General features: G+C 41.3%; 1 protein-coding gene across 4 annotated transcripts in view; it reads right to left on the bottom strand.

The window, feature by feature from the left end:
* Positions 1 to 20854, bottom strand: part of Myom1 (myomesin 1) — a 119464-nt gene that overhangs the window by 22685 nt on the left and 75925 nt on the right. For all 4 annotated transcript variants that reach the window (XM_037210185.1, XM_028874076.2, XM_028874074.2 and 1 more), the window contains 8 exons: positions 17694 to 17808; positions 8322 to 8478; positions 8053 to 8159; positions 7891 to 7935; positions 3612 to 3748; positions 2855 to 2999; positions 1399 to 1458; positions 1061 to 1128 (listed from right to left, as the gene is read on the bottom strand). In XM_037210185.1, the coding sequence (XP_037066080.1) occupies positions 1061 to 1128; positions 1399 to 1458; positions 2855 to 2999; positions 3612 to 3748; positions 7891 to 7935; positions 8053 to 8159; positions 8322 to 8478; positions 17694 to 17808 (834 nt within the window). The remainder of the gene's footprint in view (positions 1 to 1060; positions 1129 to 1398; positions 1459 to 2854; positions 3000 to 3611; positions 3749 to 7890; positions 7936 to 8052; positions 8160 to 8321; positions 8479 to 17693; positions 17809 to 20854) is intronic.

Here is a 20854-nt window from a genome sequence, read left to right as displayed (position 1 = left end):
GGAATAATCTGCCCCTTAGAATGCAGGTTTATCCTAAAGCAAAAGCAATGTGTGGCATTCTGAGATTGACAGAGGTGGCCATCCCTAACCCAAAGTCCAAACCAAGCGCTCCGCAATCTACAGGTTTCTGAGCATATGTGTCTTAGTTAGGGTTTCTATTGCTGTGATGAAACACCATGACCAAAAAGTAAATTGGGGAGGAAAGGGTTTATCTGGCTTACACCTCTACATTGCTTTTATTCACTGAAGGACGTAAGGACAGGAACTCAAACAGGGCAGGATCCTGGAGGCAGGAGCTGATGTAGAGGTCATGGAGAGGTGCTGCTTACTGGCTTGCTTCCCATGGCTTGCTCAGCCTGCTTTCTTATAGAACCCAGGACCACCAGCCCAGGGATGGCTTAGCCCACTCTGGGTGATGCTCTGTTTGAGTGTTGATCACTAATTGAGAAAACGCCTTATAGCTGGATCTCATGGAGGTATTTCCTCAGCTGAAGCTCTTTCGTCTGTCGTGACTTTAGCTTGTGTCAAGCTGACACACAAAACCAGCCAGTAGAGCATGGAGCCACAAGTGGAACATCCCACACCACAAAGCCTTGCTTCATGTGCAAAATTATTCCAAACAGTGCATGAAATGCCTTCAGGCTACGTCTAAAATATATGTGAAACATAAGTGAATTTTCTATTTGGATTTGAGTTCTCTCATTTTATTATGCAAACAAAATAAAAAATATTCCAAAATTCAAAATAAAACAAAATTCACCCTAAACCCCAAGTACTTCAGATCCAAATCATTTTGGAGAAGGGACCCTCAAGTTGTGGCTTAAAGAGTCCATGTCATTCTGTAGCTCGGGGGTGACAACAGGCCAGTCACCTTCCTCATCATATGTTCACGTTGTTTTACTCTGTTTCTTACAACCAAAGGTTCCACAACATTAAAGGGTAAATTATCTGCTGCCCATTACTTTATATTAAATAAAGGAAGTAGAAAAATGGATCCTTGTTCCACAGTTTTATCTTTATTTCTCCTGAATAAAATATTAGAAGTGCATCCATCTCTTACCTTGCATTTCAATAGCACGTTACATTCGCCAGTCACTTCCCAGCTCAAGTACTCAGCAAAATGTGGGCCTACAAAATTTTAACGACATAAGCAGTCTTTTAATCAGCTGCAAATGCAAGATCAAAGCTCATCCTTGAATCTTGAGGTGACTTATGTCTGAAGTCAGATTTTCTTAAAATGATGGATTTAGTTTTTAATTTTTTAATGTCTACATATTTAATAATAACTATTTAAAAAAATTTTTTTACCAAGCATTAACATAACCAGTGCTGTTCATTTAAATTTGCTATAGAAATAGCCTTGGAATACTTTATACAAAAAAAAAAATCTATTTTTACCTTGTTTCCTGATCCATTCTTGTCGCTGGAATTCAGCCTCTTTCTGGAGCTTCTTGTAAACTAGAAATTGAAAAACAAGGAAGTGTGGAGTTGAGCTGAGCAGCACAAATGCACACAATGCAGATGAGGACAAAACGCACGTGACGGCCACTGTGCTAAGTTGGCTATTTTCATTACTATGGTACTCAAGATTGTGATGGCCCTGCTTGTTCTGATTTTTATAGATAGAGAGACAGCCTTTGAAAACTAACTTTGTGTGTATGTGAGTGTGTGTGTGTGTGTGTGTGTGTGTGTGTGTGTGTGTGCACGTGTGCGTGCCAGAAGGCCAAGACAGGGTCTTACTATATAGCCTTGACTGTCCTGGAACTTAAGAGCAGGTTGGCCTTGAATTCGCAGAGATCTGCCTGCCTCTGCTTCCCAAGTGCTGAGATTAAAGCCATGCACCACCACACCCAGCTCTCCACCTTATTTTTTAAGACAGGGTTTTTGGGGTGAGAGATGGCTCAGTGATTAAGAGCATACATTGCTCTTGCACAGGACTTGAGTTCAAGTCCCAGCACCCAAAACTGGGCAGCTGATAACTACCCATAACTCCAACCTACTTCTCTGCATACTCACACAAAAACACACACATACTTGAAAATAACTTAAAGAAAATCTTTCCAACTAAACCTGGAGCTCACTGATTTGGTGAGACTTGCTGACCAGCAAGCCCAGGGATTCTCCTGTCTGTTTCCCCAGCACTGGGAGAAGTATATGCTGCTATGCTGGGCTTCTGATGGACCTGGTGGTCTGAACTCAGGTCTTATTTTTTGCACAGCAGGCACTTTACTGATAAAAGCTATCTTCCAGGCCCAAGACTAAATAACTTTTCCAAGGTCATAAAGCTAGGACATGATGAAACCATGTTACAAATATAGACATCTATCCGTCTTTCACAGCTTGTGAAGCGCCACTTTTTAAACCATGGTGGTTTTCACAGACATTTATTACAGCTGACCTCTACTGTCTAGTTATAATATTTGATTGACAGATTTGGCACACATTCCATACTTTTACATTTTTTCTTTCCAAAGTTTAATAATTTAGAGCAATCACAGATTGTTAAAATAGTGTTGTGGTTTGTTACAGATATATATATATATATCTGTATATATATAGCTCTGGCTATACTGCAACTTCCTAGATTGGAGGATTTAGTAATGCATACTTGTTTACATATGAAACTAAGTCCAGCCAAGCCTGAAAGTCAGGAACAATTTTGGGTGTTCTTTTAAAGTTATGTTCATTTTGAGGCAATAGGATACCATGGAAAATATTGACTAGATTTTGTAATTTGATGCAGGAATTCATTAAACAGTTCCAGATGCCAGTCACCGGACCTCTTTTAAGCCATGAGGTATTTGCCCTGAAGTAAGCAGCCAAGTGTCCATTGAGTGTCCCTCAGAATTCTTACCGTCTCCGATGAGAACAAGAGTAGAATGGCCGGTTGCTTTCCCATCTTGGATCTGGAATGTGTACGTGCCCTCGTCCTCATCCTGCAACTTCTCCATGAACATTTCAATCACGCCAGTGTTTCGGTCAATGTGCATCTTGTATTTCTTCAATGTAAAAAGATAAAAACAGGGAAATCAGAGAGGCAAACATTTGAAGGCAATAACCCCAATGAAATCAAAACAAACCACAAAGAATCAGAATTTTAATATTTCTAAACAACTAAGCAAATTGTTCAAAGATCTTATTCCTGGAAAAAGGAGCACTATGTGGGTGTATGAATTAAACAGGAATTGACTATGAAGAGATTGAAACCTCAACAATAGGCTCACCCAAGACCTTCACAGTTGATATGCAGTGAGGATGGGGGACGCCTACAAGGCCCCATCCCTAAATGAGAGTTGTAGGCAAGCAATGGCTGCCAAGAAAGGGAGAAACAGTCTTGTCCCGGGACAAGCCCCAGAGGTTACCCAGTCCCAGGCAGTCATCCCTAAACACATCTCTATACAAGCCACACTAAAGGGACTCAGCAGGTTGTTTAAGAGGTCATGGATCTAAATTATCTAAGTGTGAGTAGGAGGGCATGGAGGAGGTGGAAAGGGGGTTAGGGAGTAGAAATGATGTCTACATAATACAATGGATGAAATTTTTAAAAAATTAAATAGACTATTAAAAATAAATAAGTATTTTTAATTATAAGAAGTAGGGAGGAAGCCTACCGGCCCTTCAAAAATTTCCTTCTCATTAAATATATAGTTGACTTTGGCATTGCCAGACAGCTTCTCAGCCTGCATCCAAAACCGGACCTGACCTTTCTCCAAAATTTCAACTGCCAACTCTGACTTAGTTGGGACAGCTAGGAAAAATAAAAATAGACATAGTAAGTCATCATACTGGCAAACAACAATATTGATACAGACATTCTAACGAGTGGAAAATAAAGTCAATACCAATAGCAATGTAGATCCCTGATTCCTACAAGACCCAGAGACAGAGAGCTTGTTACAGGGAGACCTCAGAATAAGGGACAGAGGCCTTGGCTGTCATCCTTGGGCTGTCACCCCTTTTGAATCATAGTTGTCCCAATTGTCAAAACAGGGAAGACAAAGTGGTCTATAGGAGATGTCTGGTTAACGTCTGTGACTCTTCTGCAGCTTTCGTCAAGGTTATTCAAGGGCATACACAAGGACAAATGAAAAAAGTTCTCAGCTGACCCAGGATGGCCAGCACCTAGCCCCAAGTCTGCTAGGAACAAGCTGTGTAGCGGCCAAACTGCAGAGATGCCTTTCTTTGCATTTTCCTCTATCCACTCCACAGAACCAGTTACAATTTGCTCTGCTTGGACATTCTGCACTTGGAGAGAGAAGACGGGCTTTGGAGCTGAAACATGACCTTGAACAGTTGCTCCCCTCCTTAAGCCTTATGGTCCTCACCTGTCAACACGGACATTGTATGCCTCACTTGGCCATCAGACCATTAACTATGCTACAACAGGATACGTTAAAATTGTGGATAGTGATCAGTAATTGGAAGTAAGTTCTCTGTCCCCCACCAAGTTTACTGATGAGAAAGCTGAATGCTAAGTGAGAGCCATGACATCTAGGCCACAGAGCTAAGCCCATGATGATCCCTGCTGTCCTGTGCTGTTCTTTGTCCCAGTTCCATTTCTCTGATGAACACTGTGGTTTTCCAGGGTGAATGAACGTGAGTGGAGCAGATAAAAGACAGTTCCCAAGACCAGAGTCTACCCCTTGCTACAAATAAGTCTTGAGACTAGAAAGCATCTTTTAGAAAAGTCTGGAGATCCCATCATGGAGGTCCTAATACATGGGTGATGTGACTTGGAGTGGCAATGTGAAGGAAGGGATTGCCCTTCTTGAGAGCCTTTGATGCTCTGTCTGCCCCGAGTCACAAGAATATCGTTTAGAGGAAAACAGACCACGATGAATGGCCACTGAGGGCCCGGAGCAAACATGGCATGTGCATACATGGAGGCGGACTCTGGCATGGTTATGGGAACAGCGTTAGAGTCGGACCCTTGGGCTTCACTAGCTATGTGCGACTGGTCTAGTTACTAGCTCCCCTGGCCTCATGTTCTTAACCTCTAAAATTAAACCACCACAGTACGAACCGTTTCCGGGTCAGTGTGTGTGCCAGTGACACATTCTATCTAAATGCCATAGAAAGGGCCTGGCATGTAATAAACGCTCTATGCATGTTGGCTATTAATATTTTGGTATCTGTTTTTTTCCTCCAGTTGCTTCAACAATACCCTATAATTACAAAATATAGTGTGTTGACAACCAGGAGACACATAGCACTGTATCTATATTTATGCATATATGCTTGTGTGTGTACACAATACATTGTTTGTGTGGGTGGGACACGAGCAAATGTCTACAGATGGAGAGCTGTGAGGCAGGATGTTAATGATACTACATATTCTACCCTCTGACTCACCACACTGCAGTTTAATATTGTTACTGGCAAAGCAGGCCATATTATTTTCAGTTTTTACATCTATACTTTTTATTTATCTTTTCCTTTTCTCAGATCCAAATTACCTTCTCTGGCAGTTTATTTGTTCTAGAAAACATATTATTTGTAGATTGAAGGCATATGCTTAATGGCTTTCAAAGTAGTCTTGAAAATGGCATTACAGAAGAAAGTTTGCTATATTAAAGGATAAAGGAACGGAATATTTAAATTTTTTACATTCAATGAGAAATGAGATACTTAAAACCTTATAACAATAAAAAATGACTTAATATCTTCCTTGACCAGGAGGAAGTGGGTGTGACTTAAGGAATTAGATTTGCTGCTTTGACCCTGGTGGCGGATCTCTGAAAATGGCCCTTTAGTGACGTCATCACTGTGGCTCAGGGAAGCAAACACTGGAACTGTCCTATTCAAAATGCGGTTTCAAGGCTCTAAGAAAAACTTCACTGGACTGGGGACCTGATATTCATACTCAGAGTTTAAGACACGTCCTTGCGCTGGGCTCTCCCTGGGTGCCAACCATGTTGTCCCAGCTGGTCTCTGACAAGGAAGCCAGAGTTTGCTGTCACCCTGTCTCCAAGCAGCAACAATTATGATCTTAGGCTTACACAAGATCAGACATCTCAGTGGAGCTGAGAACAACGTGAGTCGGTTATGACTTCCTTAATTATACTGTTTCCAGGTCTACATGATCGTCAAACCGCAGGAGGCCCAGGTAATGTGAACCTGACAGTGACGCCCTGTCTTGACTTCTTCACCACCATCTTTTAACCTCAATGGAAATGTTGGGGAAATGGTTGCCTGGATACGTGAACAGTGCTTACTAACTAGATTAGTGCTTCTTTCCATTTCTACCAGGCTTGAGTAGAGGATGTAAACATGTACCTTAGAAACAACTGCTTATTAGGTCCTAAGAACTGTCACAATAGCCAAGCCTAGAAAAAGAAACCAAAGCCTGGGCAAATGGAGATAATTTGCTCAGGGTCACAGAGCAAAGAATGTCCAGGGAGGCCTCCACTGTCCCTATAGTTTTCAAAATTAACTTTTCCAACATCATCTACAATAATATTTTCCAGTTTTATGGCTAATAAACACACATTAATGTCATGTGCTAAGATCTCCTGAAACTCCATAGTTACGAAGGAAAAAATATGTGTAAGCATTGAGGAATCTTTTAGATTCTTAATTTAAAAGAGGAAGCATATCTGACCACTTTTTAATCTGCTTTCTCAAATACTAGATTGTGTTTCTCTGGAGGCATCTCTACTTTGGCCAATGGGTAAGAGATCGTTTCGGGCCAGTGAGCTTTTTGGTGTTATTTTCTTTCTTTTCTCTTAGGTGTCAGCTGTGGAGTTTAATCTTTTATATGGAAGGTTCCTTATTTAGGGGCTTGTAAATAGTTCAGAAGGGCTCTTCTTCTGAACGAGGCCCTTTACCCTATTTTCCAAGAGTATAAGAGTCTTTAGATTGCCTTTGTTTAGAGTTTTGGGTATTCTATTACAAGCCAACATTATAGACTTGCCTAAGACATATAAACGAGTATGTTTAGGAGATCCCAATGTGATCGCAGAACACATGGGTCAAAACTGAAGAACAGAAACCACTCTTACTGCACCTGCAGACCCTCAAACTGCCCTGTAGAATGAAGCATGAGATGTTTTCTTTCTATTCCTTTTCTTTTCTCTTTCCTTCCATCTTTCTTCTCTCTCTCTCTCTCTCTCTCTCTCTCTCTCTCTCTCTCTCTCTCTCTCTCTCTCTCTCTCTGTGCATGTGTTTGCTTTCTTTATAGACAGGATCCCAGGTAGCCCAGACTGGCCTCTAACTTCCTATTTTTCTATATAGTCACAATGACCTTGAACTTCTGATACTCCTGCTTCTACCTTTCAAGTGCTGGGATAACAGGTGTGTGCCACCACATCTGGTTCAAATCCAGGCGTCTGTGGGTGCTAGGAAAGCACTCTACCAACCACAGCCCCATGGAGTACTTTTTTCTATGTTAGTATCTTGGCATTTCTGGAGAAAAATGGCAAAGAAAAGTACCATTTCTAGAAAGTGCTTCTGATATGTATGATATGTATGGCTTGATATGTATACCCTAAGGCCACTCCTTATCTCCCTCTTCACTCCCTCCCTCCTTCCATGCCTCCTTATCTTCCACTTTCCTCCCTTGGACAAGTTCTACCATGTAGCTCCAACCAGACCATGAACTCAGGACTCCCCTGCCTTTATCACCAGCTCCTTTTTCAAACTCTTAGGTCAAGACAGGGTTCGTTGTTAAATTATCTAATCTGGCCTTGAGCTTGAACTCTGTAGGCCAGGCAGGCTTTGAACTTGCCTTCTTCCTGTCTCCGCCTCCAGAGTGACTAAAATCACAAGACCGTGCCATCAGGGAAGGCCCTGACCTGCTCTTAATCTCCTCTGAGCTGTCACTTGCTCTACTGCTGAAGCTGAACTCTGGGTAAAACTGCTAAAATCTGAGACTGTGCTGAGGACACTTACTTGGGAACTTGTGTTCCTGGCTGAGGGCAAGCAGACGCTTCATTTCTGTGTGGAGAAACAGAAGGCAAAGCTTTACCGACTAAAACAAGTGTCACTGGATGATGACTGGAAAATTAAAGCAACATTAGACTTAGGGGGGAACGGGTTTTAAATGGATTTTACCTTCTTCATCTATCAAGTAGCTTGATGCTATCCCATCCGTGTCTGTCACATCACAAGAATAGGTGCCCAGGTCGTCCGTCCCGAGGTCTTGGAAGGTCATTTTTGTCCTTCAAAACAAAATACTTTTCTTAGAAATGAGACTGTCCATGGTCTGTGGGCCTGTCAACTCATCCTGTCTCTGATCCCCTCCACATGATACTCCCTTCATGTGGAACACTTGTCATGTCCCACCCACCTCCTCACCCCCACTAGATAGAAATATTCCTTACTTATTGCCTTTGCTTTCAACTTCCACTCGTGGAGAGTCTTCAGTAGGTACATAATCTTTGGACCAGACGAATTCTGACTTGGGAGTCATCTGATCACATTCATAGTTCAAGGAAATGACTCCATCATCGTCCACATTTACAACAACCTCTTTGGTACCTAAAAGGCCATGAAGAAGGCATTTGGGACTTGTGATAGAAACAGTCACAGAAGAATTCTTGTGTTGAGATGCCTTCCTTTATTTAACCTTAGACCAAGGCACTGTCTCTGGGCCAGGGATAGGTTCGCAGTGTTCACTGCAATTCATCCCCCATATTGTATACATGGAATTAAATGAATATGTCATGTTTCCTATGTAAAGTCAACACCACAGCCCACCTTGTCTGTCCAGAACTGAGGAAAAGTTGATTGAAATAGAGGGCACAGTGAGGGAATGGATTTGATTGTCATTGTGAACAAAGTCTTGGGCAAAAGAAGATTCATGACTTTTGTTTCAGTAAATCTCTCAAAATAAAATAACTCTAAATTATTTTAAAATCCATAAATCTTATATCTCCTTAACTTTATGTCCACTTAAATTTTAATATGGTTCAGTAATAATCTTCTCTAGCTCGCTGTCATTTCTGATGTAGGGAGACATCTACAAACTGATGAGGTTGTGGGGTGAGTAGAGAAAGTTCCCACATACATTCTCCCTTTGAAAACAACATAACTTTGGATGAGAGAATGTAGGCAATACTTATTCTTTCTAGTTTCTCCTGAAAATTTCTCTCCAGGTTTTTAAAAAATGTCTTTCAATCCTTTTCTGGTGATCTACTAGATACAGAATTTATTAAAGCACTCGCATCTAATATAGCAATTTAAAGTTTGTACAGCAGCACATCTATTGCCCAATCCAATTTGAAAGAAGCAAAATGTGTTCAATTTATACAAATCCAGTCATCAGCTCAACTTGATTTGTTTTAATATATTAGGGAAATTGTATTTAGTCTCAGGAAGATATAGTTTTATTCTTTTTCTTCCTTTCTTTCTTTTTTTTCCAAGACAGGGTTTCTCTGTATAGCTTTGGAACCTGTCCTGGAACTTACTCTGTAGCCCAGGCTGGCCTCAAACTCACAGAGATCCACCTGCCTCTGCCTCCTGAGTGCTGGGATTAAAGGCGTGGGCCACCACCGTCCAGCTTTTGTTTTTTTTTTTTTTTCGTTATTCTTTTTCAAAGTACTAGAAAACTTTCCTATAGATTTGTCTCTAGATACTATCATTAAAGTTCGTCATCCTGGGCACTGTCCAATATAATCATCAGTGTGGGTGGGGGAGTGTCAAAGTCCTGCTAGGGACGTTCAAGAGGAAACTGAGCCCAGACAATGAGTAACTCAGGATCTTGGATCCTGATTCTGATAGTTCATATAATTTGTGTTCTTACTGATGGCAATGCACACTTTAACTTCCACATCTGCATATACATCCACAAAGTGATGGTTAACACATGTAAAGAGTAGAAAGAACATTAGTTCTAGCAGATTCCTAAAGTCTTATTTTTAACAAATGCTCATCATCATATTTGATTCATAGGTGACCTAAAATAACAATAATTAAATGCTTAATTGTCCCGTAAGTGAAGCATCTGCCATGTGGTCCTTGTAAAGTTGCAGGGCTTGTCTTAGTTCTGTTGCTGACAGCACGTGACTAATCCTCACACCCATGTTATAAAGTACTGGACCAATGTGCGTATTGGAATTTAGGCAAAGGCTGGCGCTGAAGAGTGTTTGGGCCCAGGTAGTATTACAAGAGTTTGCAAGAGTCACTGTGAGATCTGTTTGGGAGGCAACTAGACAGTGGGACTGAGTCCTGTGCTCATTGCATGAGTTGGCTGTTTGAAACCTGGGGCTTATGCAGGGACGCTTGGCTCAGTCTGGGAGGAGGGGACTGGACCTGCCTGGACTGAGTCTACCAGGTTGATCGCAGTCCTTGGGGGAGGCTTTGCCCTGGAGGAGGTGGGAATGGGGGGTCGACTGGGGGTAAGGGGAGGGCGTGGGAGGGGGGAGAATAGGGGAACCCGTGGCTGATATGTAGAACTGAAAATAAAATAAAAGGAAAAAGAAAAAGAAAAAAAAAGAGTCACTGTGAGAATACTAAGTCAACATATTTGTATTTCTGTATTGCTATAATGAGGACAGAAATGATGGGCACTGACTAAATCTTTTTCCCTTTTGCATAGTGTCTACTTTGGAAGCATTACCAATTATTCATATTAATTATTTTCTTACCTGTAATCCTTTTTCAGAGAAAATGAATCACCCTGCTTATTGTTTATTATAGTAAAGACATGATTTAAGTTTATAAAAGTAGTACTTGGGCTAAAATCTTGATTTATTTTTTCTCCTAAAGCCTAAATACTAGACTTTTATGCAAAGAAATTGCAGAACTGAAAGCACAGAAGGAGTTCCAGTAGCTTCACCTTTCTCTCAGTTCTGTAGATGACCTCTGGACTCTAAAGCCTCACCCCAGTTGGAAACTGGCCCCAAACCAAGAAATAAAAACACACAGCTCTCTAGGAGCCAATGCTCATGGACCAAAGTCCACTTTTGAGGTTCCTGCTCACACTGGGGAGTTCCAGACTGTCATGTGGAATCTATTTATACTTCACGAGTGGCAGTTCTGACAAGCCTAACTGGTTACTTCCAGGTTAAGCTTAATAAACAGAGAAGACGCCACTCCTGGCAAGCATGTTAAGAACAGAAAACAACCAAAAGGAAGACAGAATAAATAAATAAATAAATAAATAAATAAATAAATAAATAAATAAATAAATAAATAAATACCTTCTTAAGGAAAGGTATCACTACATTGCAACTCTGTGCCCCAAATAAGGTTGGCACTCATGGCTCTGAGCTGTGTACAAAAAGTAAATAAGGTGCAGTACATTGCATCTAAAAGTATTTATTGAAACATACAATCTTTTCAAATGGAATTTGATGGTCTTAAAATGAAAATTAAAGAACTGGTGGTGAACTCTCAGATAAATAGAATAGCTGGGTACTTCAAACCAAACACTATTTATTTATTTACTTATTTTGTGGTGCTGAGGATCAAACTCAGGCCAGGTTTAATGGCCAAATTTGGTTCCAAATACAAGTGTCAGGATAAGATGGCCATGCCTAGTTGATGTCTGAATTGCCTCAATAGTGTAGAGAGGAGAAGCCAGAACTAACTCATTGAAGTATGTGGAAATTAATTTTTGTAATGTAACTGGTGATCTTTTATGAAACATGAAGTGAAACAAAAGATGTTGTTTCCCTTTTTATATTTCCTTTCAAATATACTATTTTAAACCTCAAGTGACGTGTTCTTTTTACCTCCCATGTGTGATCCTTACTTCATTGCCTTATAACTGATGTCTAACCTAAGAAATATGGTGTTTTGTAATTTTGGAAAAGAACATAGTTGTTCTTCGCTTTAAATTCAATTTTAATTAAAAAATAACTAGTATCTAGGATAGACAGTGATGTAGAAATTAACTGCAGATTCAGCTAGTGTCTAAGCATCTTCTTTGTCTGTGAAGCTCTGGTCAGTTATGTCAGACTGGCACATGGTAACATTGTAGGAAGTAGAAAAGAGTGGTGTGAACCTTTTTTCAATTTATGCAAATTTAATTATACCTATGATGGATTATGGTAGTAAATTTATTTCAATAAATGGACAATAACAAGAACAAAAAAAAACAGCTGGAACTATTTGGGTCTTAAGGATTAAAAATACAAGCTTATTAAGATGGCTGTTTATTTAGTTACATTTTTCAAAAAGTTGCTCTGGTTCTTTAATTATTGAGAATAGTGTTAAATTCTGTAAAGGTAGAAACTCCATCTTTCATATTTTCTATACATATTTACATGTTCCAGGCGCTGGACTGAAAACCCAACTTTTAAAAGCATAGTTTAAAACTGTAGTATACATTTTATTGGAATATGTTATAGTAAAGCTTCTACCTGGCCTCAATATTTTGATACCATCAAGTGAAATACAGGTACTGCCCTAGTGGCCATAGCTTTCCTACTTCATTTCACACTTGCAGTCTGAAGCAAGATCCAAGTCTGTATACAGTTCTGCAGTCAAGAAAGGACTCCCTGGGAATAGTCTTATCTAGGGAAAGGCCAGCCCACTTTCTCACAAAGTTGGGTTGGAAAAGGGAACCCAAGTTTTCAGTGTCTCAGGATTTTTCAGGAACAATTTGTGAATTTTTTTAAAGACATGAAAATTCACTTGGCACATTTCAGTAGAGAGAATGAAAGGTTATTTTGGTCTGACAAGGTTTTAAAAGTTGTCCTGGGTGGCAGAGATGGCTCAGTGACTATGAGTCAGTGTTCTACTCTTATTAGAGGTCCCAAGTTTGGTACCCAGCATGCACAACGGCTCACAACTGACTGTAACTCTGGCTCCAAGAGATCCAACACCCTTCTCTGGACCTCACAGGCACCTGCACTCTTGTGCACATATTCCCCCCCCACACATATACACAAACACATACTTAGAAATAAGCCTTTAAGAAAAAGAAAAGTTGTCCCTAGTCAGTGCCTCAACCTATAAAATTCCTAATATAGACACAGGGACATCTGATCTCAGAGGTGGTACTGAAATGGTCCTCCAGACATCAGGAACTCCCAATATGAGAATGAGCTAAGAAATGATCAGGGATAGCATAAACTACTTGAAAGTTAACTGATTCTACCTCACTTTTCTCTTTTCTAACAAAAAGTAAATAGGTGGATAACTTAAAAGATTATATCTCAGTTTGCTCTGCTGCCCATCTCATAACCAGATAGAATTTTACACTCTTTTACATGAGCACTAATATGAGCTTCATTGTTCCACTCTGTGTGCACAAGTATGACATATGTGCCTTTAAAAAACTTGAAAGAGGAACAGATAACTCAAACAGAGATGAGTTACTGCGATCAGTGACATGCCTCACTGGGCTGTCTTGGTATTTATCACACTTGACTGACATATCATTTGGTGCCTACCCTGTGGCCTCCACTGGACCTGCCTTTCCCATCTCATCCTTCACAACCAGGCATGAATTACAAGATGTCAAGGATGCAGGGCACATATTCTGATGCTACAAGAATCACACAGCTCAAAACATGGTGGCTGTTATTGTTTAGATATGAAATGTCCCCCATAGGCTTGTCTGGTGGTGCATGGTTGTGGTGATGTTCATGGTATTACTTTGGGAAGCCCAGAGCCCTCAGGAGGTGGGGCCCATGGGGAATGGAAGTCACTGAAGATGGTCTCCTGTCTTTCCCTCACTCTCTGCTTCCTGTTATGATGTTAGTGGTTCCATCGTGCCCCCCTTGCCACATGAACTCAAACCTCTCAAACCACGAGGTTTGTGAGTGAATCTTCCCTCCTTTGAAGTTTATGTCAGATAGTTGTCATGGTGACAAGAAAGCACACTTTGTTTCTCACACAGCGCTTTGTTTCATCTGATAGATTACCTGCTGTGTTATATAGTAGGCTCTGTGCTACGCCCTCAGGGTACGTGAAGAAAAGATACAAGTCCTCCTCCGAAGAAGCCTGAGTCTGACACGTATTTAAGCCTGGTTAGTTTAGTTTTTACCTCATTTCTCTGGGTGGAGTGGGTATCGGTATTTTCAGAGTTCCTGGCGGGACTCTCAAGCAGTCACCACTGAGAACTGCTGTGGTGGGAGTGGGGGGGGCAGTTAGGGAGCAGGTACACACGCAGTTTCCTGAATTAGCCAGTAAAGCTCATCTTTCAGAATCAGCCAGCCTCCTGCCTCGGAATCCCTTCAGTCTCCACCAGGAGGCCCCCTGCCCACATTTGCCTTCTCAACGTTGGACCAGGTTCTGGTCAACCAATTTTTAGATACTAAAACTCCAAGCCGCACTTGGCTGCTAACTGAATCCCAACTCACTGTCCTCTGGGCGAGTGCATTCTCCTAACCTGCTCCCTGCCTGTGTCCCACTGTGAGGCCCTGCTTGCTGTCTGGGTTCTCCTACCCATCACCTGATTCCCTGACTGCTGCTCTGTTTCTCTGACAAGAACATCTACAAGGTGCTGTGCCAACCCGCTGACCTCCGGATCACCTCAGGCCAGGTCTCTCTTATCTCCTATCTGGTCTGGTTCACCTAGCCTCTGCCTCCGTTGTTGGTGTGATGCCATCAGCAGCAGATACTGTTAAAAAGGATCAGACATCAGGAAGAAAATGTCTTTGTAGGGACCATCAAATTTGCTAAATAGTTCTAACCTGTTCTGCCTGTAGGTTTCTTTAGCTAACTAGCTGTCTTGGGAAAGCACCACAGGCACACTTAGGCTGTTGTCTGGGTTCTCATTACCAGCACAATTAGACTTTGTAGCCCTGGCTGGGCAGCATCTCCTTGGAGCTTCTTTGACTTCAAAGGGAGGCCAGTGATCCTGCTGACTCCAGTGGATTAAGTGAACCTTTAACTGAAACCCAATCACACGCCAAGTATCTTGTTAGGAAAATTTGCGGTGTGATGTTGCTTGATAAGCTTTATTTTCTACCCAGGAGTTTAATAATGTATCACAAATGAAGGTGTTTTTCTCAAACCAAAAAGGCAAAGGATCTCTGTGATCTGAAGAGAAACCAGAGTATTTTCTGAACCAAGTTTGCAAGTTTAACACCCCAAATCGTGAAATTGATAACATTTCTCCCCCTTCTCCCTCCTATTTATTCTAACATAAAGTGGGCAAAATAATACACTTAAGCGTAGTAAAGGTAAAAAAAATATATAGTCAATTTTAGGCTGTATTTAAGTTTTGTTAGTCAGCAACTTGCAAAACCTTGAGTCCTAGTTTCTAGTCTATTTGGCTGTGCAGATTTTTATATCTGTCCTAGCTCTCATTCTACCAAGCTGTAAACTCCAGTGTTCCCACATGATTGTAAACTAAAAGAGCAGTTCAGTCCTCCCAGGGCACATACAGGACCTGCCATGTAGGAGCAGCTCGAGAAATTCCTGTTGAAAGAGTGAACCTGCCTGCTGACTATAAACAAACCCAGAATGTCACAGGGAAGCATTCTGACTTTCTGTGCCCAAGGATTCTTTCCTAAGCTGTGAGCGGCTAAGTGTATTCACGTCTACAGCTGTTGACTAGAGTTCTCATCCAAGAACTGAACGGCCATAGGTGCAACTTTTGGTGCTTATTCCAAATCAGTAACACAAAACTTTCACACAGGAGGCCAATAGCCAACCCCCCAGAGATGGCTATGCTAATGCTATTCCTGGCACCCTGCCATTCTGAAGGCCCTGATTGTGGAAACGAGTTGATTTGAGTTTTCTTTAATCAAGTTGGGAACCCTAAAGCTTAAAAGGTGCTTTTGATCTTCTAGACAGAGAGTTCCCTCATACAGTAATATAAATGCTCTCGGAGGGTAGATATTGCACATGAGCCCTTACAAATGTCTATTTAGTACCACTGGTGGTCACACATTTGACAACTGAGGGGTCGGATCCCTCTAAAATGCATGTATATGTACACATGTTCTGGTGTTTCTGTATGTCTGTTCCTAGCATTTTTCTGCTTTCTTTGGAATTTTGCAAAGGTTACTCTGAGGTATGACATTCCCTGCCTCACTTTGTAAAGATCTCTTTTGTCAAACACCTGTCTACAAACTAGTTTAGGAGTAGCTGAAAGCAGTCATGAAGAAATGGGATGTAGTGGGCAGATTTTTTCTGAGGGTGCACTGTTGATATTTTTCAAGTAATAGGCATTTCAAGGAGAAGTTTCCTATGTTTACATTTTCCTCACAGGAAAATAACTATGACATTATCTACTTGTCCTGTGTTCATTTCACTTTTGAAAACAGGGGCTCACTAAAACAAAATCCCTTACACTAGAATAAATAAAAACAAAAGGTAACTGGATGACAATTTCTACTCTTTATGTTACTGGTGCTTTCTTTTTATGAAACTTCAGTGAACAGAAATAAAAATTTTATAACAGAACAAATTGAACAAGAATGGAAATTATCATCATCATTGTGTAGTGATTAGGAACTAACTGAGCAATGGGCACTATGAACTTTGTTTTCATAATACAGGCGACACTGTCTTCTGTGGGCCCATCATGGCTGTGCTAGCTCAGTCAACCATGTAAACAGGACCATTGCTAGTTTTAGTTTAACCCATGGGTCAGCAAGCCATGGCTGATGGGCTAAATCTGGCCTGTTGCTTCTTTGCATATGGCCTACAAGCAATAATGATTTTTAAATGAAAAATTGAGTGGCACACACCTTTAATCTCACCACTTGGAAGGCATATCTTTGAGGCCAGCTTGGTTTACATAGCAAGTTTCAGGCCAGCCTGGGCTACATAATGAGACCTTGTCTCAAAATAAACAAACAAAAACCCAGAAGAAAAAAAAATAGCTGAGAAAATATCAAACGAAGATTAATATTTCATGATATGGGACTATAATGTGGAATTTGAATTTTATAGTGTGCATAATGCATGATATTATTTATATAATGTGCAGAATGCATGATATTATATGATGCATTTATGTAATGCACATGAAAAGGCTTTATTGGAGCACAGCTACTCTTGCTCATGCACTTGTCTGTGGTTGCCTTCATGTCCTGGCAGGCCAAGGTCGTAACAAAAACCATATGGCTGTAAAGCTGAAAATACTACTTTGCCCTTAAGAAAAAGCGTGCTGGCCTCTGGTTTAACTTTGAAGCTAAAATTCTATACGATCTACATCTGTGTATGGGGCATGCCCATGCCCTGGGCTATTGCAGCTCCCTCTGTGATTGGAAAATACCTTCTCAGGGCTAAAGGCCAGGTTCTAATAGGAACAGCCTTCTAGGGGTGCTTGCTTAGGGTGGGTCCAGGAAGAATACCCTGTGGTTAGGTTTGAGCCAAAGTAGCCCGTAGACTACTTCAAACCTGGCTCATCCCTGTTCTGAGGTTCCTGTGAAGGAATACATGGTTGTCACATGCTAAGGGTATAGTGCTTGACTACTTAGATGGCACCTACTGTTGCTGAGAGTGAGAAATAGGCATTAAATATTACAGGGACAATGCTCGTTTATGTTTTAGTCCTACAATATACTTTTAATTTTGATTTTATTTTATGTGAATGAGTGTTTGACTGCATATATGTCTGTGTACTGTGTGTGTGCCTAGTGCCCATGGAGGCCAGAAGAGCGTGTCAGATCCCCTGGAACTGTTACAGACAGTTGAGGGCTGCTATGTGGGTGCTGGGAATTGAACCGGGTTCCACTGGAAGAGCAGATCTTTTCTCCCCTTTGGCACTTGGATTAAACTCTTGCTCCACTGCTGAGTGACACCCTACGCTGGGGATGAATACTAATGAAAAAGTAAGGACTCACCTGGACGTGTTTCTGCCACAACAGGGCCAGCAAGCTCAGAAGGCTTCCCAACGCCCGCCTGGTTGATGGCACGCACGCGGAACACGTAGCTGACACCCTCTGTGAGGCCTTTCACCTGGAATAAGCAGGTTTAGAAGTAATGTATGTCTTACGTCACATAAACAGGTGTGTTCTTCCTCTGCAGGTATCATTAATCACACAGCACCAAGGAAACAGGGCTTGTGCTCTAGAGCTGGCCTATGTCGTTCAGGTGGCTTTGACTTTGGTCTTGCCTCTCTGTGGACCAGCTGTCAAAGTTGCTAAAATCCCTGCCAGCCCTTCCTTCTCACATTCCCTCTCAAATAATTTAAGCACCTCCAAAATCATGTAACATGTTTCTGAAATGTGTGCGTACTTTGGATGAGTTAGCTGCCTTCTTCTTTGGTCCAAAAGGTAAAATACAAAGAGTTCAAAATAGCATTTACGTTACACACCTTGCAGTGATTCCCTTAGCAAAAAGACATTTTGCATTTGCTCAAAAGTACATTACAGATGCTGGAGAGATGGCTCAGAGCACTGGCTGCTCCTCTAGAGGACCCGGGTTCAATTCCCAGCACCCACATAGCAGCCCTCAACTGTTTGTAACTCCAGTTCCAGGGGATCTGACACACTCTTCTGGCTTCCATGGGCACTAGGCATACACACAGTGCACATACATACATGCAGTAAAACACTTATTTACATAAAATAAAATTAAAATTAAAAGTATATTACAGGACTAAAACATAAACAAACATTGTCCCTGTAAATTTAATGTCTATTTCTCACTAAATAGACAGGAGACTAATATAACTGTGAATTTAAAAAAACTTGTGAATAATCAAAGTGTATTAAAATTCTACACTCTCTTAGAGAACCAGCCCATATGTCCATCAACAGTAGAATTGATAAAGGAAATTTGATACATTTATACAATGGAATTTTATTCAGCTGGAAAGAATGAAATTATAAAATTTTCATGAAAATGGGGGTGGAACTGGAGCTCACTGGGCTAATGAAATATGCAAGTCTCAAAAAGACAAGGGCCTTGCTTCATCTCACACATGGGACACAAATTTAAATGTTTACATACAGAGAACATAAGAGTAGAAGAGGAACTATGAAGGGAGAGGGGAAACCCTCAAGGGAAGGAGAAGGGGAAGAAGAGAGGCTAATGGAATTTATGGGATATGAAAGTGGAAGGGGGGACTTCACAGGAAGAGGCAGGAGCCAGCAATAGGGCGTGGGGAGAGGAAGCAGAGGGAGCTGGGAGGAGGCTAAGAACAAAGGAGAATGACATATGTGTTTTAAAATGCTACAGTGAAACCCATTACTTTGCATGCTAACAAAAATAATTAAAAATATCCTACATCCAGGCTGGAGCGATGGCTCATAGGTTAAGAGCACTGGCTGCTCTTCCAAAGGACCCGGGTTCAATTCCCAGCACCCACATGGCAGCTCACAACTGCCTGTAACTCCAATTCCAGGGAATCTGGCATCCTCACACAGACATACGTGCAGGTAAAAACCCCGATGTACATAGTAAGTAAATAAATCTTTTAAAAAATATTCTACATCCTTGATTTTAAAAATTATTTATTATTGTTGTCTATGCACAATGGGGCAGGGATACCAGCCATGCCACGGCACACATGTAGAAGTCAGAGGACAACCTGTGAGCACCAGCTCTCTCCTTCCACCACGTGGGGTCTGGGGACTGACCTCAGATTGCCAAGCTTGGCAGCAAGGGCTTTAACTTGCTGAGCTTGGCAAAGTATCAGCCTCAAGACCAGGGGTTTTTTGTTCCTTGGTTCTTAAACTTTTATGTGTGTGAGTATTTTGCCTGCAGGTATGTTTGTGCACTATATCCTTGCCTGTGAAGGCCAGAAGAGGACATCAGGTCCCTGGGATCTGGAGTTACAAATGGCCATGAGTGGCCATGTAAATGTTGGGCTCTGAACCTGGGTCCCCTGCATGGCAGAGAGTTTCCCCAGCCCTCTCAGTTTTAAATAATCAAGATGGTCGCTAAGAACATGTTTCATAAATGTGTGAGTTGGTTTGGGCTCTGTGCTGTTATCGTTCCTAGTATTAACAACGCTGTTAATATTATTTATCAAAATTCTTTTATTTTTAAAACATATAGTTTAAAAGAGTTGTTTTTAGGAAGGAATTTATTATACCCAGGAGGTGTAATTTCTCCCCTGATGCTGTGGTAGAGACCAACACTCTAAATTTGATTCAAACTCAACAGTGCTAGGGAACATGTAGTCAATAAATAAAGCCTTTGTGACTATGGTGCTATTTTATTTGTGCTGAAATATGATTTTATTTGTATGTTAATAAATAAAGCTGCCTGGGAGTCAGAGCTAATAGCAAGCCATAGATAGCAGAAGTCTGGCAGTGGTAGCACACGCCCGTAATCCCAATCACATGACAGGCAGATCTCTGTGTGTTCAAGGACACCACCAGCATAGAGACACACGCCTTTAATCTCAATACCAACCATAGAAGACCTGGAGGTCTGTATAGACAGGCAGTGACGAGGTGGTCATGTGGTTGGGTTTACACCCAATGAGAGGGCAGAACAGAAAGTCAATAAAAAGACCGAGACACAGGAAGTAGGTTTCTTTGGCAGGGGAAGGGCGGCAGTGGCAGTGAGGGGTAAGAAGGCGGTTGGTTTTAGTCTCAGCTCTTAGCTACTGCTCAGACCTCTTGGGCTTTTAACTCTGCATTTGGCTCTGTGTTTCTTATTTAATAAGACTGTTATATCTACATGTGACTATGAATGTAGACTAGCTATGCTTTTGCTGTTAGGTTTTAAATCTAACTGTTGGATTGGGTTCTGATGGCAGCAGAATATTATTATATAGTGATAGCTCTCCCTGGAGCTAATGAACTTTGCTTCTTTGTTTTGTTTATGAAACAAGGTCTTGTATAGACCAGGCCAGCCTGGGACTTACTACTTAGTGGAGGCTGACCTTGAACTCATGGTTTTCTTGCTTGTCTACCAAGTGCTAGGATTACAGGCTTGCCACCACACCTACTTGAGATAATGAATTTTCAGAAATAATTTCAAAATTGAAATAAGCTCAGTCTGTAAGTGAACTTGAACTAGGGCACAGGCTAAATGCAGAGTTCAATAT

Source organism: Peromyscus leucopus, chromosome 13 (assembly GCF_004664715.2).
Source record: "Peromyscus leucopus breed LL Stock chromosome 13, UCI_PerLeu_2.1, whole genome shotgun sequence".
Classification (NCBI taxonomy): Eukaryota; Metazoa; Chordata; class Mammalia; order Rodentia; family Cricetidae; genus Peromyscus; species Peromyscus leucopus.
This window is presented reverse-complemented; position numbering and strand designations above follow the sequence as displayed.